Source organism: Pan troglodytes, chromosome 19, assembly GCF_028858775.2.
Source record: "Pan troglodytes isolate AG18354 chromosome 19, NHGRI_mPanTro3-v2.0_pri, whole genome shotgun sequence".
In the NCBI taxonomy this organism is placed as follows: domain Eukaryota; kingdom Metazoa; phylum Chordata; class Mammalia; order Primates; family Hominidae; genus Pan; species Pan troglodytes.
The window spans coordinates 79275105-79302182 of record NC_072417.2 but is presented as its reverse complement, the minus strand read 5'-3'; the positions used below and the strand labels follow the sequence as shown (position 1 = coordinate 79302182).

The 27078-nt window shown below is 43.4% G+C and overlaps 2 protein-coding genes across 6 annotated transcripts in view; one reads left to right on the top strand and one right to left on the bottom strand.

The window, feature by feature from the left end:
* PRKCA (protein kinase C alpha) overlaps window positions 1-11779 on the bottom strand; it is a 500752-nt gene extending 488973 nt beyond the window's left edge. For all 4 annotated transcript variants that reach the window (XR_008540341.2, XR_008540342.2, XM_009433095.5 and 1 more), the window contains exons 1-2: window positions 11327-11779; window positions 8220-8251 (exon numbers count right to left, since the gene is read on the bottom strand). Coding sequence is in view for 2 of the 4 variants with exons in the window: in XM_009433095.5 (XP_009431370.1) it covers window positions 8220-8251; window positions 11327-11499 (205 nt within the window). In the remaining 2 variants the exon portion in view is untranslated. The remainder of the gene's footprint in view (window positions 1-8219; window positions 8252-11326) is intronic.
* An 86-nt stretch (window positions 11780-11865) lies between these two features.
* APOH (apolipoprotein H) overlaps window positions 11866-27078 on the top strand; it is a 90717-nt gene continuing 75504 nt past the window's right edge. For both annotated transcript variants that reach the window (XM_063798093.1, XM_063798092.1), the window contains exons 1-3: window positions 11866-11928; window positions 17602-17714; window positions 18557-18682. The gene's annotated coding sequence lies outside the window, so the exon portion shown is untranslated. The remainder of the gene's footprint in view (window positions 11929-17601; window positions 17715-18556; window positions 18683-27078) is intronic.

Below are 27078 nucleotides of genomic sequence, written 5' to 3'. Positions count from 1 at the left end.
AAGTGGCCACGCCTTAAGTTTAGCATGAGATTTCACAGTTTGGGTGGAAAACAAGACCTGAAATAAAGGGTCTGCCGTGGAAATTTTGACAGACTGATGAGGACAGTGAAACCTTAATTTTATGTCACCAAGAAATGTTTCATAATGGCATCATTCTTTCCTCTCCTAATATAAATCCGGGCTTCATTCATACCAAAAGTTTCCACTTGGCTCTGAAGAATGTTTTCTGCAGAACCGTTAGAATCTGAACCCATGACACGCCCCACCAGCCTGGTTAAGTACTTTAGCTCTATTTCTAAGATGGGGATAACATCCTGTTATGGGGTGCTTTTGGAATGAAAGCATATAAAATATGAAAGCTAGATGTCTGACATAATGTAGCATTGAATACATATCCATTTTCTTTCCTTTCAATTGAATAAAATCTTGAAAGTGATTCTAATCACCGTTATAATCTGTGATGATAAACATCATCACAGCTGTTTCACTCCAAAGCTGCCGCTGCCATTCCTGTACATTTACTTGCATATTAAAGCACAAAAACCTTTATTACTTGTATTAAGGCACAAAAAATGTATTAATGCACAAAAACCTTTCAGGTACAAAAATTTTTAAAATAACAGAATCAGTGAAGTTGAGCTACTACTCCCTCTGGAGCATGATGATTGAGCTCCAGTTATTACCAATCTCAAAGTAAAATAGAACATTTAAATAACTGTACCAAACAAGTACTAAAAGCTGGTTTTACTTTCTCACCCTATACCCAAGACATTTTCCCCCTCCTGCTACAGCCCATGATACACTCTTGTTTTATTTGTGCAATAAGATTTATTCTTGATGCTTGGATAATATTCTAAAGATAGAAAGAAGACACATTAAGTGGTTTATTTCTGCAGTGTTAATGTGTTAGGTTTAGCCATTACATATGTTAACTTATTATATACATAAAGGCAGAATTTTCTGCTCCCTCTTTTGAATAAGTATGCTTAGCTTTAAAAAGTACTTTTTCTTTAACGATCCTAAGATCTTAGTTGGCACATCTTTGGATTATAAACTTGCTTTAAAAAAATATAGAAAAGGCAGCCAGGCAGAAGTCACTGTGATCTTTCTGGTTATGAATGCTTGTATCACATCTCTTAATATTTATATAATCACACACCCAACAAATATTTACATAGTATCTACTGAGTGTCAGGCACCACATTACACACTGGAGACACAAAAAGAAATAAGACTCAGTCCTTGCACTCAAAACCGGCAGAGGAAACAGAAGTAGAGAGGTGATACAGTGTGAAGGTTCTATGATAGGAAGGGTGGGGCGCGGGAGCTCACGCCTGTAATCCCAGCACTTTGGGATGCCGAGGCAGGCAGATCACTTGAGGTCAGGAGTTCGAGACTAGCCTGACCAACACGGCGACACCCCGTCTCTACTAAAAATACAAAAATCAGCTGGGTGTCATGGTATGTGCCTGTAATCCCAGCTACTCAGGAGGCTAAGGCATGAGAATTTCTTGAGCCCAGTAGGCAAAGGTGGCAGTGAACCGAGACTGCGCCACTGCACACTCCAGCCTGGGTGACAGAGTGACACTCTGTCTCAAAAAAAAAAAAAAAAAAGGTCCTACGATAGGAAGAACATGTAGAATAGGACAATTGGGAAAGACCAGAGCTAAACCTTAGACTAAGACTTAACAGGTGAAACAGGTATCATCTGGGCAAAGGGGGTTGAGGAAAGAACTGAAACAAGCACTTTCTGGGAAACTGCAACTTATTCACAATGACCCAGGGATAGGAAGAAGGAAAGCATTGTAGGTAAGTCTGAAGAGGTCAGGCTGGAGACTTTAAGAGTCTTCCAATGTCTTGCTAAGGAGTTGGACTTATCCTGATAGGGCAGCTGTGAAACTAATGCTATTTGGAAACGGAATACTCTGACTCTGCATGAAGAAAAACAATTGAGCAAGTGAGGAGTTAATGTGTCTAAAAACTTAAATTTCAATAGTATCATCCAGGAGAGTGAAATACTCGGAGGGCAGGAAACCACCAAAAAATTTAAAGAAAAGGAAACTCTGGTTGGGCGCAGTGGCCCATGCCTGTAATCCCAGCACATTGGGAGGCTGAAACAGGAGGATCACCTAAGGTCTGGAGTTCAAGACCAGCCTGGCCAATATGGTGAAACTCCGTCTCTACTAAAAATACAAAAATTAGCTGGGCATGGTGGCATGCATCTGTAATCCCAGCTATTTAGGAGGCTGAGGCAGAAGAATTGCTTGAACCCAGGAGGCAGAGGTTGCAGTGAGCCAAAGTTGCACCATTGCACCCCAGCCTGGGAGACAAGAGCGAGACTCCATCTCAAAAAAATAAAATAATATAAAGAAAAGGAAACTCAAACATCAGATTTATCTGCAAAAGTAAACATTTATTCGGCTTTCACGACCTATGAAGATAAATAGCCTCTCCATATGCTACAACCCCAGCTTCTGGTGGCGGGGGTAGGATTGATGTGTGAATAAATTAACGAAACACTTTCACTTACCGTATAAAGTAAAAGTAGCAATTCAGAAAGTCATTAATCAGAAATCATTTTATAACAAGTATATAGCACCAAATGGGAATACTCAACACTAGTTTTATCTAAGCATCCCTACTTCTAAGTATTAATGCAGTTTTACGGAGGAAAAACACTGTTGAAAAGAAAAATAGCATTTTTTGTTGTTGTTTGGTTTTGTTTTTTGAGACAGGCTCTCACTCTGTCGCCCAGGCTGGAATGCAGTGGCACGATCACACCTCATTGCATCCTCGACCTCCCAGGCTCAAGTGATCCTCCCACCTCAGCTTCCCAAGTAGTTGAGACCACGGGTGCTGCACCACCATGCCCAGCTACTTTTTCTATTTTTTGTAGCGATGGGGTTTTGCCACGTTGCCCGGGCTGGTCTTAAAGTTCTGGGCTCAAGCAATTCAACTGCCTCAACCTTCCAAAGTGCTGGGATAACAGGCATGAGCCACTGCACCAAACCACAGAAAGGCAGTTCTAACTGTCCACCTCCACCACTTTTCTCTGTAATTCAGGCGTTACTGACCATTTCATCTTTGAGACTGAGATAATGCTTTGACCTGGCATTACTACAAAAACTCTAGGTTTCAAATTATACTCAGTCTTCCATGCATTCTATCTTTTTGGAACTAAACCTCCAAGAGTTTACCTCTAATTAACATAACTTACAATTTGGGGATGGGTAACCAATCAAAACTGAGGTACCAAGGGCTGAACCCCTCCTGAAGACAGAATAGTGGAAAACCCTGGCACTAACTTTGAAAACCAGCGGGCAGCCAGAGGCCACACAGTGCAAGCAGCGGTCAATGCAGTACATAGGGAGGACAGATCCTCTGCTCAAGTTGGCCATAGGGAGGACAGATCCTCTGCTCAATCTGGCCTACCTCATGGTTCCACCCAACTTGTACCTCAGTCTCCTATCTCCTGGTACTTGGTGTCCATACAACTCAGCTCTCAGAACACCGTGGCGGATGAGGACAACTGCGCATCCCTTTTCTGAAAGGCTGGTGACTCAATCGCTACTGCCCCCTTTCTGTTTAAAGGCCACCTTCCTTAAGTAGTCTTGTTTTCTGGAATCCCTCAGCTCACACAGCCAAGAGGAGACTCATTCTTTTTTTTCTTCCCTTAAACACCAACTTTCATTCTTACAGAAGGAATAGAAATCACCACCCTGCTCAGATGAGCCAATGCAAATACCTTCTCTGAAACAGGCCTTCAAAACAAAATATCAAAGGGGAAGAGTAGCTGATTTTTTAACCCTTAACACTGAAAAATGCAGAGCTTCAGTTGAAGTCACAGATGAAGTACAATATGTGTTATGTTCTTAGCAGGGAAATGACTCAAGATTCAAAACAACTTTAGTAGCATCATTGAAAGCACAAAAATGTGAATTCTTTCCCAGCAGACCCCTCAAAATCCAGTGACGATCATTCAGGGACAACAGGCTCCTGTTGGTCATGGTTACTGACAGAGCTTAATTCTCACGCTGTCTCTTGAGTATCTTCACCTCATCAAAGAGCCTAGGTTTGTAGCACATTTTCATTTGTGATATTAAAAGACAAAGAATAGCAAAAAAAAAAAAAAAATTAGAGAAAACAAGTGGAGGTTAGGCAGATGAAACAAACTATGTTAACTGTTTGGCATTTGAAATAGGCAGGTCACATTTTGAGAGGCTGTTTCTACCACTGTAATTAGAGAAGTGCATGGGTGTTGCTCCGCCTAAGGAGGGGGAAAAAAATCGAGTTGGCTCTTTCCCTTTTCCAGTACTGAAAGCAGTGGATAACACTGTTTCAGCTCCACTGCCCCAGAGAAAGAGTGCATTTGAGCAGTACAGTGGATCGCTCTGTTCTCTGATGACTGACTTTGGAAGTAGCCAGTGCAAGACAGAAACTACCAACTGGAAACAGACCTTCCAGACTTGAAACTCAACTTCATCAATGTCCATACCACACAAATCTACTTCCTGTCTTCTTCTCCTTTCTCTGACGGGGGAAAAAAAAAAGTGGGCAAGGACTAGATCTCTGCTAGTTTTATGGAGATGAAATGAGTGCTAGGGGTACATCAAGCAAAAAAACATTCAACCAAAAATAAGAAGGCAACTCCAAGTCATGTAAAAAGGGTCACTTCAGAGCTGCGAAGGAACACGCTTGTCTTTATCTCTGAGGATCTTAAGAAAAGTATTTCCCAGTTGGAAATCTACTACACACTCATCTTTCTCCTCCCCAGAAGAATGGCCCTTGGTTTCACCGTTTCAGGCAGCAAATTCTGACAACGGGATCCTGTGTTACTTGCCCTGGTAATATCAGTTTTCAGGATTGTATACCTATATTGCAATATAAAGAAGAATGGCACAGAGTCCATGAAGGGAACATGAGAATAAGCCAATAAGTCTCTCCAGAGAAACGCCCTTCCCTTCCCCAAGATACAACATAAATGAAAGTAGAAATAACTTTAGTACTTCACATGCTTGTAAGATGCCATTCTCTAAATGGCATAAATTACGAACCCAGTTTTAAGGACTAAAACTCACTTATTTCTTTAGTCTTCAAATACCTACTCACCATTTACTAAGTAAAATGAAGATAAATATTTTGGATCTAAAGCTATATTACTTACTGCATGAATATGTGAGTCACTGGGAGCATACACACCCCTCTAGTTAAAAAAAGAAAAACTATGCTTGCTGCAGATATTTTACCTACTAACCAAAGCAACATACTACATACTAGTGGACAGAAAGCACTGCCTCATCGGGTAAAAATAATCTGATGTATGAGGAATACGAAAAGCAGTTTCAAACTCCAGTTGTCATTTCCAGAGAGTGTGTTGCCAAAGGTATGAACGAGAATGAGTTATTCTCCTGCAGAAGAATGATGTTCTATCAAACAAAACCAAGGAAAAAAAAAAAAAACAAAATTAGAGAGCATTAAAAGAAAACTTCACTCTACGACAGTCAGATGTTAATAGAAAGATTAATTTTGCGGTAGGAGTCAAAACAGAAAATGCTGGGTAACTATATTTGTGGGATTAAAAGCATCATCCTGAGGTAACATATCCTTCTTAAGTTACAACAAACAATAAAATACAATGGACTAGCATATGCCTACTAGAAGTCAAATACAGATGAGACACAGTAAACAAAACATAACAAGCAGACAGCATGTTACAAATAAATGTATACTATTGGAAAAGGTCTCTGTGAACTGTAATTTGTAAACGCACTAGGGTAATTCATTATTTAAAGAGATCTGAGGTTAAATTCTTCACCAAAGCAAAGAACTATATAGAAAGCACATAGTCACTTCTCTAATTTGTCTGGTTTGTAAATCCAGAGTTTCAAATATTAGGTAGAGTAAGGCAATTCACACAACACAAATGGCTAAAACACATTTGAAAAAAAAAGTTCAAGCTCACCCATAATGCAGGAGATGGAAATCTAAAAGAGGGGCCCCTTTTCACCTACCAGATTGGTAAAAAATGTAAAAGATGTATATTACCCGATATCTTCACTGGTAAAAATGAAGAGGAAGTCCCATTAATACAAAAAAAATGTGCACTGGAACTCTTGAAGAGCAATTTAGCAGTACCCGTTAAAATGTAAGATGCACACATACACACTTCTGGCTATCTATTGTAGAAATACCTATACTAGTGTCCAATAATGCTCTTGACAAAGGTATTTGTACTAGTAAGAAGGAATTACAAAATACCCCTTGATAGAGGAATGGGTGAATAAATTGGATACATCCACACATGCAGCCACTAAGCAGAGTAAGGCAGAACTGATGCTTTGATGTGGAATAATATCCACCATCTACTGCTGAGTGAAAAGAGCAAGTTGCAAAGTCGTATAAAATTTTGATCTCCTTTTAAAAACTAAGTATGTGTGAGTGAGTGAACGAATGGTTGTCTCAAACAGAAGTTATCCCTGGAGGAGGGAAAAGAGAAGCATACGCAATTTCACTTTTTATTTTATACAGTTTAAAATTTTTATGGGTTTCACTTTTATAATTTAGGTAAAACGGAGTTATGTTGCCATGAAACTATTAATCTGCTAATCCACTAAAAGTTCAAGAGATGCTCTGGGGGAAATCACGCAAAACCCCCTGGAGCCTAGTAATACGGCCACTGTGATTTCCACAAAATCTGCTCAGATGAGCGGGTCTAAGAGGAACCAACCTTATTCTAATCAACCTTATTTTTTATTTATGCAGAAAATGGTAAAAGTTTTAGAACAAGACAACCACTTTCTCCCAGACAAGCAGTATGGAGAAGATTCAGTACAAAAATTTTCTTATAGATTTATGTAAGTCCCCACCCAAACGAAAAATATCACCAAAAATAACAGATGTCAATCACATTGGCCCAGAACCTTACATCTTTAAACTCCCTAAAGTCATGTTCAAGCCTAGGCTCAAATCTCACCTATAAAGTTCAGGCCCACAACTTTGAGAACTAGAAAGAGCTACATTTTCCTTTCATCTTTTGTAGAGACTGGTATAACACCTCTTTCTCTTTCTTCTCTTTTTAAAAGGAATATCCCTTGATTTTCAAATGTAACTCTGAAAATGATACACTCAGTAGGGGTTTTAAGCACATCTTGGAGAAAGGAAGGTAGAATATTAAATGAATAATCATACCATAAAATACTCCCATCTAAAATATGTTTAGAAAATGTATATAAGGAACAAGTTCACAAATTTGAACTAGTTTTTAAAAGGCAACCAATTTACTAGCACAATCTCAAAGTTGTAAGAAAGTACACAGTGCCTTTCTCTCTAATGCACTTAATATTAAACAGTGTTAGGATAATATTTTCCAGGCTAGAATGTACTTTCTGTTTGCCCTAATAATAAATCTATGCCCAGATGGGAAATGGAACCAGAACTAAATAAACACAATATAGACAATGAGCAGGAGAGCCAGAAAAGTTAGCTAATGAGACTGTGATGCCTTCACAAGCTCTAAAGTGGGTTTCTTCAAAAAGGAAAAGTCAAACAATTAGAATGGAGAGTACAAAAAGTTAGATATTCGATGTGTGTGAAATGCAATTACAGATTAGAGGGTGAAGCAAATGGATTTCTTTCTGTATGTGATGGCTGGTATCACGTGTTGTCAGATATGTAAGCTGAAAGGAAAGCATGCTACATAGTCATACCATAGAAATCAGTCATCAAATCATCAACAAAACTTTAAAACATGCAAACTTTGTTCTCGATGACAACTGGTATTCTAAACAAAACAAACCCTTACTAGAATGAAATACGGCCTAAAATTAGTTGCAGTGAGTCCAACTCAATACATAAGTAAAAGCAATGAAGAATAAAAACAAAGAGGAAGAACAAGGAAGAGAAGCCACTTGAATACAAAGTGATTCCATTTTTTTCTCAACACCCACACAAAGACAGCAGTTTCTGACAAGAATGTTCTCGGCAAAAAATAAAATTACAGAAAGGCTTTTTTTTTTTTTTCCAATGAGAAAAAGGCAGCTGTATATGTAGATTAGTAGGCCCCAATTATTTTTTAAGGCCCAAATTTACAGCCCTCATATTTCAAAATTATCTAAATAACATTTTTTTATTGGAAAGAAAATATGACTGGAAATAATGTTCTTGTTTGGAATGCTTATTTCATGTTGTGCTTGAAAATAAAACCAAAAGTGGTAGCTTACCTTGGCACTGGAAGCCTTGTTTCCCAAACCCCCTAAAAAACAAAAACAAGAACAAAATATCTTAACATATTTTCTGTTGGATAGCATATTTTAAACAAGTTATGTGACCAAGTACTCTACCACTAAAGGTTTGTACGTGAAACCCAATGATTTAATAGAAAAAAACATACCTAAATATCTAGTCAGATTACTGTGTAAATTCAACCTTGGGGGGGAAAAAATCTTGCCTATAAAGGATCACTGAACTATTTCAATGTATCAACCTTTTCTCCAATTTTTATACTATGTTACCAATACTAAAATTTCAAGACAAGAACATGACTGTATATTCAAACTTGTTGGCTACAACACAATATTCAAGTAACAAAACAGTTTATGGTTAAAATTTTAAAAGGAAGTTGCTTATTTTGTTCCTGAAGACCAAATGAAAATTGTTTTTATCTCCCTAAAGACAACAAAGTGGCTTCTTTTTGTTTAAAATATTACATGTCTAGAAATTGCCAAACGGCATCACTTTTAACATTTAATGTTGGCTTAAGAAACCAGATCTTAGAAAATATCATTCCTATTGTTTGCATCTGAGATGACCATGATCTAATTTCTACTGAGAACCAATAGCATTCAAAGCACATAGGGAGGCTATTTTGTTCTTGTAAATGACTTTAGAGAATTTACTCTGTAAGCAGAGAACCCTGACATGGACGTTCAATTGCAGGTATTGTTCTACTAGAATGAACTGCATTAAAATTTCTTCGGAAGGTTGAGAGTCATAATCTCTTGCTTCACATAGAATGTTTAATGTACAAAGTATTTCACATACTTTTAAAATTAACTTAGAGTCATCCCCCCTACTAAAAACCATATCTAACTCTAAACATTTCACTTAAAAATATCAGTGATTTAATATTGAAATAAACTTGTAAATCAAGGACCCCGTAGAAGCAATAATGAAAGCAAACTGAAAAAGACAATCCCCGTGGATGGTTTCCTGGGACTTCCAATTGGTTGGTTTACAATTAAATGCAGAGTGCTGCAGGGATACTCAGGGGGGCATTTTCCACTTCACAATACTGGTGGTGACCTGAGCGCCTCTTCAGCTCACCAGGGGCTGATCCTTCAAGGGCAACTGATAGTGGAAAGACAATAGCTAGCCTCAGTATGCTGCAAGTCCCTTTCTAACTCTCCTACTTCCTGCAAAAGTCACCAGCAGTCTGTTCCCTTTTAATGGACTCTCACAGCTGACCACCTCCTCTTAACCAAATGCAATATTCTCTTTGCCCTGATGCTCCGAAATTTTTATTTTAAATAGCCTTATCTACGACTACCTACTCCTTTGAGCACAGTCGCTTCATATGCTGACTAGACAGTGGAAATCACTCATAGAGGTGGCTGTGCTTTTCATAAAAGTGTACTTGGGAGCAGATGTCTAAAAAGGAAAGGAAAAATTAAACACCTTATTCGCACCACGATCATGGGACCTGCCCTTTGGGATGTTTTTCCCCAGGTGTGATGGATTCCGACAGAGCCATCCATACTATGTTCACCCTAGTGGCCCAAGATACCTGTGCCACACAGCTGGCTGGTGGCAGGATTCACTCCGTGACTGCCACCCTGTGCAGCTCCCCCTGGCCTAGAAGGAGAGGGAGCTAAGAAGCCCTAGCCATAGCTCTGTCTTGCCGGGAACTTCCTACACCACAAAGAAGAGGTAGAAGAGTCAGGACGTCGGGCAACTTAAAAGAAAAACCAAACTACTGCTGCTCTAACTAGAGGACCTAGAGCTCCCTTAGTTCCAGCTTTCAAAACTTTTGTGTGGTGACGGGGATCTGGGAAGAAGGGTCACACACCTTTTGAGGATCAGATGAAAGCTGTAATTCTCTCACCAGGAAAAAGATTCACAAACACAATTTCACTCAGTTTTACAGGGTTCAGAGACCCCTGAAGCCCTTCTATGTATCGATTCTCCATAAGCCCCCAGGGACCCTCCGAGTTAAGAATGCCTGGATTCATTGGCGATTACCTGATCTCTGACCTCTGGCCCTTATATTATTTTTCTTAAATAAGGCCTCTGCCCTCATCAACAGGGTTACAGGTCTAATCTCGAGTTGACAGGGTCTATTTCATTTTTTTTGAGACGGAATCTCGCTCTGTCTCACCCAGGCTGGAGTGCAGTGGCCCGATCTCGGCTCACTGCAGCCTCCGCCTCCCGGGTTCAAGCGAGTCTCCCGTCTCAGCCTCCCGAGTAGCTAGGATTACAGGCGTGTGCCACCACGCCCGGCTAATCTTGTATTTTTAGTAGACGGGGTTTCACCATGTTTGCCAGGCTGGTCTCGAACTACTGACCTTAGGTGATCCGCCTGCCTCGGCCTCCCAAAGTGCTGGGATTACAGGCGTGAGCCACCGCGCCTGGCCGACAGGGTCTATTTTAAATGAGTCCCTCTGCCCTTGTGCCATTTGCCTGCTAGAGCTCCCCCTCCCCCACTGCAAGCTTTCAACAGTTTGCTCTCTCTCTCTCTGCTCACTCAGAAAAGTCAGTCTCTCCGTGCCCAGTAGATGCAGCCTACAGTAGGCAGGGGCCCAAGATTCCAGCGCAGTCCAGCCCGATGGGAAGCACAAACACAACCCCCCCCCCACCCCGAACGCGCCCAGCCTGGCTCGCCAGCAACTTGGACCGCGCGCAGCGCAATCGCCGCCGCTCCCCCGTTACTCCGGGGCGCGTTTCTCCGGGAACCTTTGCCCCCTAGGGCCTCTCCTCCTCCCCTGTCTCCTGCGCTCACACCCCGGCGAGCGGCCGCTCCGCTGGGTGCGTGCGGGTGGGCGCGCCCGGGGAGGTGAGGGGCACGGCCCGGACAGGGATCCCCTTCGCCACCGCACGGGGCCAGCCTCCCTCTCGCGCCAGGGGGTGTGTGTGGCGGGACGGCGACGTCCCGGGAGTCCTGCCCGCCGGTGTCAGGGCCGGGCGCGCGTGTCACTCCGGGCGAAGAGTTCGGACTCCCGCCGGTTCCAAGTTCTCGGAGTGAGCCAGCCCCGGGGCGGACGCGCCGGAGCGCCGGGTGCCGGGACTCGGAGGCGGGGAGGAGCGGGGCAGGAGTGCCCGGCCCGGCACCTACCAGATGAAGTCGGTGCAGTGGCTGCAGAAGGTGGGCTGCTTGAAGAAGCGCGCGATGAATTTGTGGTCCTTCACCTCGTGCACGTTCTTCTGCCTCAGCGCCCCTTTGCGGGCGAAGCGGTTGGCCACGTCCTGAGACGCCGTGGAGTCGTTGCCCGGGAAAACGTCAGCCATGGTCCCCCCCAACCACCTCTTGCCTCCGCCGGGGAGCTACGGCCGCGGAGGGCCGGGTGGGCGGGGGCGGCGGGGGAGAGGTGCGGGCTCGGGGCGACCCCGGGCGCGGGGCGCGGGCCGGTGGCCGAGGTCGCGGCGAGGGGGCGCGGCGGGGGCCGGGGAGAGTCGGGCCGGTGCTGCGCGGAGCGGGAGCGGGAGCCGGAGCCGCTGGCTCGCCCGCTGGCCCCAGGCTCACTGACAGCCCGGTGCCCGGCGCTCGCGCTTCCTACTCGCGGCGGCAGAGGCGGCCCGGAGCGGCACCGCCCACCGCGCATGCCCCGAGCGCGAGGCCGCGAGGACGAGCGGCGGGGGCGCGCGGGCCGGGCGCGCGCGGGGGTGCGGCGAGGGTGCGGCGGCGGCGCTGAGCGGGCCGGGCCGAGTGCGGAGGAGGTAGCGAGTGCTTGCGGTGCTGGGAAGACTGGGCAAGGGGAGGCGGCGGCGGCGGCCGGGGGAGGGCCGGCCCGAGTGGGGATGCGGGGGAGGAGGCCGGGAGTGGCGGGTCCGCGCTCCTCCGCCGCCTTTTTCTTTCCTCCCCTTCCTGCGCCCGGCTCTCCTCCCTCTCGCCCTCCTCCGCCTCAGTTCTCCTCCTCTTCTTCCGCTCTTGCCGCCCGGCCTCCTCCTCTCCCGGTCTTCCTTCTCCCACTCCCGCTCTCCCTCTTGTCGACGGGCTCGGAGTCCTGCGCCACCCGTGCCGGGCCGAGAGGAGCCCGCGTCCGGGAGTGGGCTCCACGCGCAGCCCCTGCCCCGGAGCCTCCCGCCCGGTGCTCACCTCCTAACCCCTCAGCACCCGCAGCAGGGAGCCCCTTCCCCATCCTCAGGACCCCCGGTGTCTCCAGGGCACGACGCCCGTGTTTTAGCAGCCTGTACCAGCTTGAGGTTTCACCTGGCCAAAATGTCACTTTCATCACTTGTGCCCTAAAAGACCCAGCCCCTAGACCTTCCTACAGGAGGAAGAGAGCGATTTTTAAATAATTAAGCATTGACCCTTTCCCCTACCTTCTCTTCTTGACCTATACCGTATTTCACCTGCGTGTGGTAGAGACTTTTAATTTGTACGTCGGGCATTTATCACCACGTGGGATGGTTAAAGGACTTGTCTTAGGTATTTATCCCGTTATTCATTGGCCAGCAGAGCGACGATGTTGATTATCAGGCTTTCTTGATTTTACAAGTCCAGGACCTTAATTTAGAAATCATTTTGCATCCCAAGCTAATTACTGCAATACTGTCAGGTGCAGAGTGCAGCCAGTACGTTTGTAACTTACCAAGTAAAACTGCCTGTGAAAGAGTAGCGGGCATGGCTATGCAAAGGACGCAGGTGGGGATGCACCAGCTAATCACTCGCTGAATATTTATCAGGTCTGCCTGGAGGCCGCTAAAATACATAAGGGAAATAATCATTTCTCAGCGTTTCATTGGTGTTTTGTTTTATTTGCCAGATTCACGAAGTCCCCAAAACGACTTTACGAGCTAAAGAGACCAAGAAAGAGAACACGTTTGATCCTTCAATAAATTTATGTTAAAAGAAAAAAAAACTTTTCTAAAATACTTCTTAGAGCATGTAACATAGGCCAAGTAGAGCTAATATTGTTTTCTTTGAGATTGCCTAATTGTGATGCTTGATGATAGGAATGTCCTTTATATTTTTAACAAATGGAAGCTCTCCTGACTGGCCATCAGTGGTGCATGCACTTGACTGATCCATTTACAATCTCTTGAGCCAGTCTTGGTGCTTCAAGAGCCTGCACCTGCCTGGTATTCTAGCTGGTCAGAAATTTCGCCACTCATGGTCGCCCCTCGGGTCCAAGGAGTCAAAAAGGGAAGAAGCAAAGAGGAATGAAGAGCAGGGCATGTTGGGGAAATAGTCCCAATTCTCCATGAAACACTAGAAGCATCTCAAGCCATGGTGGTTTATTGCTTGAAAGCAGAAATCAAATGGAACATAGTGGAATGAAATAATTTCTTTTCTCATAGTCGTCTTTTATCTAAGACGGAGATCCTGGCACATTTTACGAAGACAAGCTTATTTCTATGTCCCTGAGGCTTTCATAGGAGGATGGAGAGAGCTGGAGGGTGAAGTTGCTGATAATGGAATCCTGAGCAAAGTCATAGGAAAGACAAGAACAGAATGAGCCCTGGCAGCAGCCTGCGAATCTCCTGTGTACTCCATGGAGTGACTGTGTTAGCTGTCAGTAGATCAGATGGAACAATGTGTCTGTTTTCTTTTAGGTTGTGGCTTTGCATTCTTGCCTCAGTTGTTAGTGTTGTTCCTGGTGGGTACGAGGAGGAATGATTGACTGGAAGTCAACTGATTCATGGTTGGGCTGGGCATGAAAGCATCAATAGCCCACATCTTAGCTCAGTTGGGGAGAGGGGACTGTGCACCCAGAGTGGGGATTTATCAATTACCAAGCAGTGTAACACTGTCCCTAGCAAGGACTGATGGAAATGTGGGCCAGCATCTACTCCTGCAGCCCACCTGAAGTCCCCATGGTATAACTAAAATGGAGGAGATTAAGGACGGGAGAACCCCCTGGGTTGGGGGTAGTCAGTCAGTCATGAGGGCATGAGTAAATTTTATTTTCGAGTCTGCTATTTCATGGGGAAGGTGCGGGAAAAGAACAGGGAATGTCAGACTGAACGCAGAGTTTTTCAGAATCCGCTTCTGTCCTCTGCCTTTGAGGAGTAAGCTCAACACTGTTTGGAGAGGTGTCACCTAGACCAGGGGGACCCAGAGGCTGGAGGCTGGGATCAAAGTCAGACCACCAAACAGATGACTCAGAATCCCAATGGTTTGAAGCCAGTGGTCTTTCAGATACAATTTACAGCTTGCTGCTCTATGCAGCTAACTGGACTGTTTTCAAATGAACCAGGACATTTTCAAATTGGGCAATAGGAATTGCATAAGTATCGAAAAAGCATCATTCTGAGATTTATGGTAACCAAGATGACTTAAGGCTTATATTTTATTCTATGCACCATATTCAAGGTTTAGGAGAGGCAAGGCAACTGCCGAAATGCGTAAGCAGGCAGCAGTCAGATTCACTGTAACTGGCAGATCTCTAAACAGGTAGAGGTGAGGATCTAGCTGAGTAGCAGAACACTAGAGTCAGGGGCCATTTTGGGGTAAGTTTAAGGAGCAGGGTAATACTGTATAGGAGTGGATGACTCAGATGCCCCAGTCAGAGGTTAGTTCCAAGGCTTCCAGGTCTGGTCCTGCAGGTTGCTCATAGCACAGGAGCTCCCAGTCAAGAGACTAAGTAGGGGCTAAAACTCAACTCGCATACTCCTTGCCGAGTGTACCTTTGGGCCTCTGTCTTCCCAGAAAAGCCACCATTTTTAAATTCACACCAAGGTACCACATGGGTTAATGAAGGCCCTGGTTGGTTGTGATTCCAGTTGATTGATTCCAGTTGGTTGTGTCTCCACTGAAAGAGCTTCCGTGGGCAGCCTCCCTGGAGTTTGAGGCTTGGGGACTTTGCTTCTAAGCAAGCCTTCTTCTAGGATCTCTTTCTGTCTCCTGTATCTCACAGCATCACTAGTCCCTCAATGGCTCAAGTTGAAAACCTAGGCATCATCCTTATTCTTCCCTTGGTCTTACTCCCATATCCAATCCATGAGAAAGTTTAATTGGTGCTTCCTCCAGGACAGATCTCAAATCTATCCACCCCCAACCCTAGCCTAAGCGCTATCATCTCTTTCCTGGGCCACTGCAGGACCACTTAATTGGTCTTCCTGCTTTCGTTCTTGCCCTTCTCAATTTGGACTCCACAAGTAGCCATCTTTTAAAAATGTACCTGTTTAAACCCACTTTATGTCTTGAATTAATGGAAAGATATGCCCTGTTCTCATACAGGAAGAGACATTGAAATGTCAGTTTTTCTTAATTAAACCATAAATGTAACTTAGCCCAATGAAAGTAGAATTTTTTTAGAAGTAGACAAGCTAATTCAACAGTCCAAATGAAAAAAAAAGTAGGAATAAATATCCCACCAGATATTAATCAAGAACAAAAAGAATAACAAGCCCAAGAAAAAATAATGGCAAATGTCATGAACAGATAGTTCTCAGAAAAGGAAATACAAATAGTTCCTATGATAAGATTCTCAACGTGTCTCATAAAAAGATAAATGTAAATTAAGATCATATTGAAACCCCACTGTGACCTAAGAGTTGGGCACACATAAAAAGTGTAAGGAACACACTGTTTCATTAAGGGTGTACAGAATCAAATGGTTTTATACATCATTAGCAGGATTGTAAATTGTCACACACAGACATGATACAGAGCAATTTGGCAATAATTGTCATTTAAAAATGTATCAAACATTTTGATGCATGTACTTTTAAAAGGTTGATACATTTTATAAATGTAATCCTAGCACTTCCACTTCTATAAATGTATCTTGCATATATAAATGCACGTGTACATGAAGGCATATGTATAAAGGCAGCACTGACTCCAGTAGCAAACAATTATTAAATGTCTATCCACAGGAGATTAGTTAGATCAATTATGCATTCATTTGCTAGAATTATTTGCAGCTGTTTAAAAAATGAGATTTTTTTTTTTAATTATATGTACTGATATAGAAATATCTTCCAGATGTATGAGTGAAAATGCAAAATGCAGAAATGTGCATAGAATGTTAGCATGTATGGGTTTTTAAAAAGATTATATATAAATATACATTTAAAATATCTGGGCTGGATGCAGTGGCTCATGCCTATAATCCCAGCATTTTGGGAGGCCAAGGTGAGAGGATCATTTGAGCCCAGGAGTTTGAGACTAGGCTGGACAATATAATGAGATCCGTGTCTACAAAAAATACATAAAAAATTAGCCAGGCATGGTAGCATGTGCCTGTAGTCTCAGCTACTCAGGAGGCTGAGGCAGGAGAATTCCTTGAGCCTAGGAGATTGAGGCTACAGGAGCCAAGATTGTACCTCTGCACTCCAGCCTAGGTGACAGAATGAGATCTCATATCTAAATAAATAATAAATGAATTGCTTTTTAGCCAAAGCCATAATGCTTGAATTCTTTGAAAATTTCAGATCTGCCGGGCGCGGTGGCTCATGCCTATAATCCTAGCACTTTGGGAGGCCAAAGTGGGCAAATTGCCTGAGTTCAGGAGTTCAAGACCAGCCTGGGCAACATGGTGAAACCCTATCTCTACTAAAATACAAAAAACTAGCTGGGCGTGGCAGCATGCGCCTGTAGTCCCAGCTACTTGGGGGGCTGAGGCAGGAGAATTGCTTGATCCCAGGAGGCGGAGGTTGCAGTGAGCTGAGATTGTGCCACCGCACTCCACCCTGGGCAACAGAGCGAGACTCCATCTCCCAAAAAAAAAAGGAAAAAAAGAAAATTTCGGATCTAAAGGACCCACCCAAATAATCCCCGTATCTTTTCATTCGTGACTAGTTTAATTGACATGGGAGAGGGTATTAAGTTCGTTCATAATGCTTCCCCAAACCTTGCTGGGGAGAAGTATCCGGCCATGCACATTTCCTGAATTTTTTAAACAGGAGCCAGTGGCCTCTATCATCAATAGGAGTTAACATATTGAAGTTTTTTCTTTTTTTTTTTTTTTTTTTTTGAGACGGAATCTCACTGTGTCACCCAGGCTGGAGTGCAGTGGCAAAATCTCGGCTCACTGCAAGCTCTGCCTCCCGGGTTCATGCCATTCTCCTGCCTCAGCCTCCCAAGTAGCCGGGACCACAGGCGCCACCCACCACGCCCAGCTAATTTTTTGTATTTTTAGTAGAGATGGGGTTTCACCGTGTTAGCCAGGATGGTCTCGATCTCCTGACCTCGTGATCTGCCTGCCTCGGCCTCCCAAAGTGCTGGGATTACAAGCGTGAGCCACTGCGCCTGGCCTGAAGTTTTTTCTAAAAAAAAAAAGAAAGAAAAAAAGAAAAACTTTTATAAATGAATTTTTTGAAACATATATAAAAAGTTTCAAACAATGAATCTCATTGAATCCTTGTCACCCAGCTTCAACAATTATCAAATCGTGAAGAATCCTATTTGATCTATCTCCTTCCTTATCTCTTTATCTCTAGATAATAAAACCTTGAAATAAAACCACCATGAGGAGACTCCTGGAGGTGATGCTATGTTCCCTGTCTGTTGGTTTCACAATTACGCACATATAAAACTCATCAAATTGTACACTGTAAGTATGTGCAGTTTATTGCAAATCAATTATACCACAATAAAACCTTGAATTTGTTGAAGGTTATAAAGAGCTAAGTACAGCAAAACGAATAAGCAAACTAGAAGAAGACTAGTAGAAGAACCAGTTGTGTCTCTACCATGGCCTTCAGCTGACTTTGCCTGGAGGGCCAAGATAAGCTCACTCTGTCCAGTAGATGTGAGGCTGAAGTTGAGTTACTTTCCAAAAACTGAAACATGACCCTTCAGCTCTGTAGCAGACACTCTGCTAGTCCCAGGAATACAAAATAAAGAAGATACGCTCCCTGTCACTGAGGAGCTCAGGTCTTTCTGCTGTAGCCCAAAAGGAGAAAGGTTTAGCCTGGAGGGGAGTCTCATTTTAAAAAGTACAATAGATTGGGAGGCCAAGGCGGGCGGATCACGAGTCAGTAGATTGAGACCCTCCTGGCTAACATGGTGAAACCCCGTCTCTACTAAAAATACAAAAAAATTAGCTGAGTGTGGTGGCAGGCGCCTGTAGTCACAGATACTTGGGAGGTTGAGGCAGGAGAATGTCATGAACCTGGGAGGCAGAGCTTGCAGTGAGCCAGGATTGCACCACTGCACTCCAGCCTGGGCAACAGAGCGAGACTCCATCTCAAAAAAATAAAAGAAAAAGCATAATCGAATGGGCAAAAGCAAGTAAATTAAAATGAAAAGAATGCCATTTATTTCTCTTATCCCTTGAAAGACATTAAACAATTAGATGCCCAATCCAATTTAGAACCCCCAGCCAGATGTTTTGATCCCCCTTTCGTCTTCTTTCTTCCTCCTAACATTCACTCTCATCTCCCACATTCTCAGCAGGCTTCCTGAAGTCCCCTTATGGCTGGGCTGTGGTGGCTCATGCCTGTAATACCAGCACTTTGGGAGGCCAAGGAGGGTGGATTCCTTGAGGTCAGGAGTTCGAGACCAGCCTGGGCAATATGGGTAAGCCCCGTCTCTACCAAAAATATAAAAAATAGTGAGTCTTTAAATAAATAAGTCCCTTTATCTACCCTCCCAAAATAGATTCCTTCTTCTACTCATAGCAAGATCAGTGTTTACGCCCTCTCCTCTCTTTTATTATTTTTTGTACTCTTTATTATATATGACTTTCGACAAAAAATCCCTCCACTTCTCTCTTTAAGGTAAGCCTTCCGTCCTTGTTTTATGATTTTGCATCATAAAAAGTCTAGGAATTAGTTGTAAACAGGATAGGTTAGAGTGGGATCAGCATCTGAGCAGAAAGAAAATGCTGGCATTACCAAGATTCTCATTCACTCTTTCAACAATGAATGCTAAGTCCCAGAATACCAAGATATTATTTGTATATTATATATTGACACAGTCATGAGCAAAACATAGTCCCTACCTTTGTATAATTTGTGTTCCCTTTGGTGATTGGCATGGGAGAGGGATCCTAGCAAAATTTAACTTATCACATATGTTCACTTATATTCATTTATATAATAGCCATCTTTTTTTTTTTTTTTTGAGATGGAGTCTCACTCCGTCGCCCAGGCTGGAGTGCAGCTGTGTGATCTCGGCTCACTGCAACCTCCGCCTCCCGGGTTCAAGTGATTCTCCTGCCTCAGCCTCCCGAGTAGCTGGGATTACAGGCGCCCACCACCATGCCCGGCTAATTTGTGTATTTTTAGTAGAGATGAGGTTTCACCATGTTGGCCAGTCTGGTCTCGAACTCCTGACCTCAGGTGATCTGCCCGCTTCGGCCTCCCAAAGTGCTGGGATTACAGGCGTGAGCCACCATGCCTGGCCAATAGCCATCATTTAATACACATGAGCAGCCGGGCACAGTGGCTCATGCCTGTAATCCCAGCACTTTAGGAGGCCACGGTGGGCAGATCATTTGAGGTCAGGAGTTCGGAACCAGCCTGGCCAACATGGTGAAACCCCCACCTCCACTAAAAATACAAAAATTAGCTGGGCATGGTGGCATGTGCCTGTAGTCCCAGCTACTCGGGAGGCTGAGACAGGAGAATCGCTTAAGCTGGGGGGGCAGAGGTTGCAGTAAGCCAAGATTGTGCCACCACTCCAGCCTGGAAAACGAAGCGGACCCTGTCTAAAAAACAAAACAAAACAAAACAAAAAACACATGTGTAACTCCCTTCAAAACATTGATCCTGTTTTAATTTGGATGGTTTTGTCAGGCGTGATGGCTCACGCCTATAATCTCAGCACTTTGGGAGGCCGAGACGGGTGGATCACGACATCAGGAGTTCAAGACCAGCCTGGCCAAGATGGTGAAACCCGTCTCTACTAAAAATACATACAAATTAGCCAGGTATGGTGGCAGGCACCTGTAATCCCAGCTACTCGGGAGGCTAAGGCAGAGAATTGCTTGAACCCGGGAGGCGGAGGTTGCAGTGAGCCGAGATTGCTCCACTGCACTCCACCCTGGGAGACAGAGCGAGACTCCATCTCAAAAATAATAATAATAATAATTTGGATGCTTTATGCTATACACAGTAATGGAGTAAATACTGTGGGACTGTGTACATGCATGAATACAAATTTATCTTGTCACCTGTTACCTGTCTTTTGTCAGTTTAAGTTGCAGGCCCCCCATATTGGTGGGAGTAAAAACTCCCATCAATAGGCATATGGCAGAGATTTAAGCAAAACTTGCCTCAGGACGTGTGTCTAACAAGGTTCATATAGATAAATCAGTAAGTGACAGAGAATGACCACCTCCTCTTAGAGCTATTTCACAAGATTCAATGTGGTGATGACAGCCTGGGTCTTTGGAAGGCACACATAATATTATTTGGCAAACTGTATAATCTGCCATTGTATCTGTGGTTATCACAGCCTTAGTACTAGAATGGTGACACTTCCCAAAGCCTTGGAATCTATTCAAATGTCATTCAAATTTCTGTACAAAATGCAATTCTAACAAACAGGAAGAACATAAAAAATATTCAGAAACAGAACTTAATAAACATAAACTGAGCACTTATAACAGGCACTGTTATAGGTGCTAGAGATAAACAATAAATAGAACAGTGTCTTTTTGTTTGTTTGTTTTGCTTTTGTTTTGACATGCGGGTCTCACCACACTGCTCAGGCTGGCCTCAAACTTCTGGGCTCAAGCAATCCTTCCATCTCAGCCCCCTGAGTAACTGATACTACAGGCATGTACACTGTGCCCAGCCAGAACAGTGTCAGTGGGAGGGAGGTTGTCAAAGCTTGTTTAGAGGGAGTTTCAGAGAGAAGGGAAGGGGAGAAATTGAAGTCAGAGGCTACAGAATGCTGTTGCAAAGAAGAGTGAAAAAAGAGGGTGGCCGATGAGATCCAGGTAAATTTTTATGGGAAAATAACAGTATTTTTGTACAAAAATAGGAATGGCCCTAGAGAGGAAAGGAAGCAGTAAACGAATATGTCGGATAACTGTGTTGGCTAAGTATGGTTGATAGGTGTCAAGGAGAAAAAAAACTTTTCCTCCACTCACTTAGGTCCTGTGAATTAAACTCACAAAAGACAGATAACAAGCAAAGAGACAAATGTGTATATATATAAATGTGTAAATTTGTATTTGTGTGTGTGTGTGTGTGTGTGTAGGAACACAGAAAAAAATGTGACTCAGCTGGATGTGGTGGTGCATGCCTGTAATCTCAGCTGCTCAGGAGGCTGAGGCAGGAGAATCGCTTGAACCCGGGAGGCGGAGGTTGCAGTGAGCCAAGATCGCACCATTACACTCCAGCCTGGGCAACAAGAGCAAAACTCCATCTCAAAAAAAAAAAAAAAAAAAAAAATGTGACTCAAAATGTTGGTTAGAATTTGGGGCTTATATACCGTCTTCATGGAGAAGAGGGAGAGAAAGACAACTTAGGGGAAAACCAATGACTTTTAGGAAAGATAAATGGTCTTTTAGAAGAGCAGATGGAAGATATAGTAGTTTTGTGTCAATGTCTGTTTAGGTGATCTCTTAATCCCAGTGTTGACTTGTCTCCAGTGATAAAAGCCAATCTTCCCTGGTTATGAAACTCTCAGGGCTAGAATTTATATCAGTTGAGATCTTCTGGGAGTCTCCACTTTCAAAGGAATCCAGAAAACAAAAGTTTCTTCCTGCATCTGCTCATTCTCAAATGCCTTCAGCTCACAATAATTGTTATGCCACCACGGCATAGCCTGTGTTTTGGAGACAATGGCAAAGCAAATATTAAAAAAAAAAAAAAAAAAAAGAACCCGGCTGGGCGCGGCGGGTCACACCTGTAATCCCAGCACTTTAGGAGGCCGAGGTGGGTGGATCACCTGAGGTCAGCAGTTCCAGACCAGCATGGCCAACATGGTGAAACCCCATCTCTACTAAAAATACAAAAATTAGACAGGCGTGGTGGTGGTGCCTGTAATCCCAGCTACTCGGGAGGCTGAGGCAGAGAATCACTTGAACCCGACAGGAGGGGTTGGAGTGAGCCGAGATCGCACCATTGCACTCCAGCCTGGGCAACAGGAGCAAAATTCCATCTCAAAAAAAAAGGACCCAACCTTGCAGGCAGATATAAGAAAGATATAAGAAAAGTCACCCTGGCATTACAGGCCCACATTGCATTCTCTTCTGAAATGCTTGTTTTTTTAAGTTTAGAAGCAAACTGTGTATACTTGTGTTCAAGAGAAGTTAGCATACTAGAGGTTTTAACAGACTAATTGTGTTTCAAATTTAAAATGTATGAGTAATGATTATAGACTGAGATTTTAAGTTGAAATCATATGAATTTTATAAACATTTTTAAAACACTTAAGAGAATTTTAAGATATTCACCAGTTGTATAAGTTTAATTACTTAGGTTTATAAAAACTTACTTGTTTGTTTGTTTGTTTTGAGATGGAGTCTCCATCTGTTGCCCAGGCTGGAGTACAGTGGTACAATCTCAGCTCACTGCAGCCTCTGCCTCCTAGGTTCAAGCAATTCTCCTACCTCAGCCTCCCAAGTAGCTGGGATTACAAGTGTGTGCCACCACACCCAGTTAATTTTTGTATTTTCGGTAGAGACAGTGTTTCACCATGTTGGCCAGGCGGGTCACAAACTCCTGACCTCACGTGATCTGTACACCCCAGCCTCCCAAAGTTTTGGGATTACAGGCGTAAGTCACAGCACCCAGCCTTACTTAAATGTTAAGTCTTTTTTATAAAACAGTTTTTTTTTATAGAGACAGGGTCACACAATGTTGCCCAGTCTGGTCTTGAAATTCTGAGCTCAAGTGATCCTCCCGCCTTGGCCTCCCAAAGTGCTGAGATTACAGGCATGAGCCACTGCACCTGGCCAAGTGTTAAGTCTCAATGAGGAAATCTTTGTCAGGCAATTGATAGTTTATTATTGTTTTCCTTAAACACCCATAAAGTGATCTGTATACAGAAGAGTCAGATTTGTAAGCTGCACTTAAAAACTTAAATATGTTTAAAAATCTGTAACTGTAGTAAATTAAATATGAAATTTAAAAATATGTCCTCCTAAATGATGTTATGGGCAAAAGGAAAGGATGACAAAGTAACCCCTGGGGACATAAAAACTCACATTGATGATTTTGTGTGTAATTTTGTCTTTTATGCACATTTAACAAGGATCTAGGTACCACTAGGAAGCTTAAGTTTCATAAATGTAGTACTATGTGCACATAAATTCCCAAGAGTGCTTGAATTACTTTCCTAAAAGTATCAAACACATATTCAGAGTGAACTTGGACTAAAAGTTGTCAAATCCAGAGTCATTACCTCTGGCACTGGGTGCTTCTCTTATAGTTTGGGTGTCAGTGATCAAAATATGGTTTTTGAGCTCCAAAAAAAGTGTGGAGAAATGAAAGTCAAACATTGAAAAAGAAATTTTGGCTTCCCAAATTGCTCCATAGCCTTAGAAAAAATTTTAGTGGCATTTCAAAGGAGTAAATTAAGTGGATGCAGAAAGCATGCTTTTTGATCAGAGCTGTTCTCAACAGCAATATCCAGTGAAGTTTCTAAAAACAAAGTCCACAATGGCATTCCCTGGCTCATTTGGACCTATGAAATATTGTTTTTATATGTATAAACAGGCTGGGCATGGTGGCTCAAGCCTGTAATCCCAGCACTTTGGAAGGCCCAGGCGGGCAGGTCACTTGAGGTCAGGAGTTCGACACCAGCCTGGCCAACATGGTGAAACCCCGTCTCTACTAAAACTACAAAAATTAGCTGGGCGTGGTGGTGGGCACCTGTAATCCCAGCTACTCAGAAGGCTGAGGCAGGAGAATCACTTGAACCTGGGAGGTGGAGGTTGCAGTGAGCTGATATCATGCCACTGCACTCCAGCCTGGGTGACAGAGCAAGACTCGGTCTTAAAAAAATTAATTAATTAATTAATGTATAAACATTGTCTCTAATAAATACCTTTACTTGACACTAGGTTATTTAGTTATCTATAGCTGACTAAACTGACTAAATTATTTATAAAGTGTAACAAGACAAAAACCTCAATACAAAAACACTTAACATTTACTGAATGTTTAACGATGTCCCAGGAATTATTTTAAGCACTTTATAGGCAGATTTTAACTCATTCAATCCTTACATCATATGTGGTGGACATTTACATTATCTCCATGTATCCTATAAGGAAACCGAGGAACAAAGAGGTTACATGATATAGCCAAGAGCACACACCGGGTAACTAGCAGAGCAGAGATCTGAACCCCTGCGTTCTTACCCACAGCCCAGCCCTAAGTCCATCCCCTCAATGGTTTCCCATACATGGCTAGCAGCAGCATCTTTTCTTGCAGAGCCCTTAGAGCTTGACAAGAGGAATTCTCCCAAGTTGGTCCTCTCAAGGGTGGAGTAGAATTTTGTTTTTCCAGTTTAGGAGATCTTTTGGTGAAGAACTAAAGCTGCTGCTGACACAGTGTAAATATTGAAAGAGTCGAGAGCAGCCAAGTCTTCCATCTAGTGGTGCGAGAATGACCTCTGGTGACTGAATGTGAAGCTTCCTTATGTCGCTCAAAGGAGGAACAAACAAGCAAAACAAATATTTCACCATGTCTATCGGAGTCCCCACCTATTTGCTAGGTTTTTCTTTCTTTGATAGAGCGTATAATTGACCTGGAGCACTTGGACTAGGCAAAGATGATGTAAATGAACACATACTCCTATACTCGATGATTTCTTTCTTTCTCCTTCCTCCCTTCCTCCCTTCCTTCCTTCCTTTCTTCCTTTCACGGAGTCTCGCTCTGTTGCCCAGGCTGGAGTACAGTGGCACGATCTCAGCTCACTGCAACCTCTGCCTCCTGGGTTCAAGTGATTCTCCTGCCTCAGCCTTCTGAGTAGCTGGGATTACAGGTGCATGCCACCACACCCAGCTAATTTTTGTATTTTTAGTAGAGACGAGGTTTCACCATGTTGGCCAGGATGGTCTTGATCTCTTGACCTTGTGATCCGCCTGCCTTGGCCTCCCAAAGTGTTGGGATTACAGGCGTGAGCCACCACGCCCAGCCTACTGGGCACAGCTATCTGCATTTTAACCTGGGAGGCTGTAAGCAGCAAGGAATCCTTAGTGAATCCTAATTTCTTCTGTGCAGGTTGAGAATGGGTGACAATTATGTGCCTTTGCGACTGTGAACTATCCATGTTTGGTCATATTCTGTGCTCTCCATTATGTGCCCAGAATTCTTCTCTTATGTGCAATATGTTCCGTCTTTTTTTTTTTTTTTTTTTTAGGCAGGGTCTCACTCTGTCACCCAGGCTGGAGTGAGTGCTGTGGCGCATGACCTTGGCTCATTGCAACCTCTGCCTCCCAGGCTTAAGTGATCCTCCCACCTCAACGCCCCCGAGTAACTAGGGCTACAGGTGCACACTACCATACCTGGCTAATTTTTGTATTTTTTGTAGAGACAGGGTTTGCCAGGTTGCCCAGGCTGGTCTCAAACTCCTGGCCTCAACAAATCCATCCACCTCAGCCTCCCAAAGTGCTGGGATTACAAGCGTGAGCCACTGCTCTGGCCACAATACTTTCGTTTATGGATAGAATGTGGTACAGACAATGATATTACAGACACTGTCGAAGGCTAGGCAGCAGCAAATGACAAGTTTGCTCTATGGTTGTTATACATAGTTTTTTCTTACACAGTTTCTTCAACACAGACTAGCAAACTCACTAAAATGGATAAAATGATCTTAAACTCATCAGTTTTAATCTAAAGTACTACAAGTTAAGCATTCCAAACCCAAAAATCCAAAATGGTCCAAAACCTAAATCTTTTTGAGCTCTGACATGACAGTCAAAGGGAAATGCTTGTTGGAGCATTTTGGATGTCAGATATTCAGATAAGGGATGTTCAACCAGTAAGTCTAATACAAATATTCCCAAACCCCACAAAATCTGGAAACCAAAATACTTTTGGTCCTAAGCATTTTGGATAAAGGATGTTCAACCTGATAAATAAGACTGTAGAAAGACTTGGGCCAGATACACCTAGTTTTATTCCATAGATGTGAATAAAGTGTTGCAAATGAAATCTGCTATTGCCCCATGTAAAGGAGCTAGACCACCAAGACAAAAATACCTTTGTCAGCAGTTTCTGTTGGGCTTCGTATGGACATAAAGATAACCAGGCAGGCATTGAGTATAACCACAGGATGGCCATATTTGCTCAGCGTACTCCTTCCCAAGTCAGTGGTAGTAGAACCTCCTATTAGCTGTTAAGCAGTTCCTGTCTTTCTGGGTTCTTTCTCTTTGCTTCCACAACACTCCATGCTTCTCCAGCACAGTCTGGAAATTATCTTTTTATGTTGTCTCACCAACTACAAGAGTTATAAAACGCTTTCTCGATACCTCTCCCACTTTGTGGTACAACACCTAGCATATTCCAGGTCCATTCACTCCACACCCGATAAATATTACTTGAGTGCCCCCTATATACCAGACACTGGGGGCACAGCAGTTACTGAAATAAAGTACCTCCTCTATGGAGCTTCCATTCTAGTTTGCTGTGCTGAACAGAAGGAGAATCTGGTGCCAGACCTCCTTTTATTGACCAGATCATTCATATAATATTAACTTCTTCAGCCGATGTATTTGCATTTAATTTTTTTTTTTTTTTTTTTTTTGCCAGGTACGGTGGTTCATTCCTGTAATCCTAGCACTTTGGGAGGCCAAGGCAGGCAGATTACCCGAGGTAAGGAGTTTGAGACTAGCCTGGCCAACATGGTGAAACCCTGTCTCTACCAAAAATACAAAATTAGCCAGCCATGGTGGCTCACGCCTATAGTCCCAGCTACTTGGGAGGCTGAGGCAGGAGAATCACTTGAATCTGGGAGGTGAAGATTGCAGGGAGCCGAGATAGCACCATTGCACTCCAGCCTGGGCG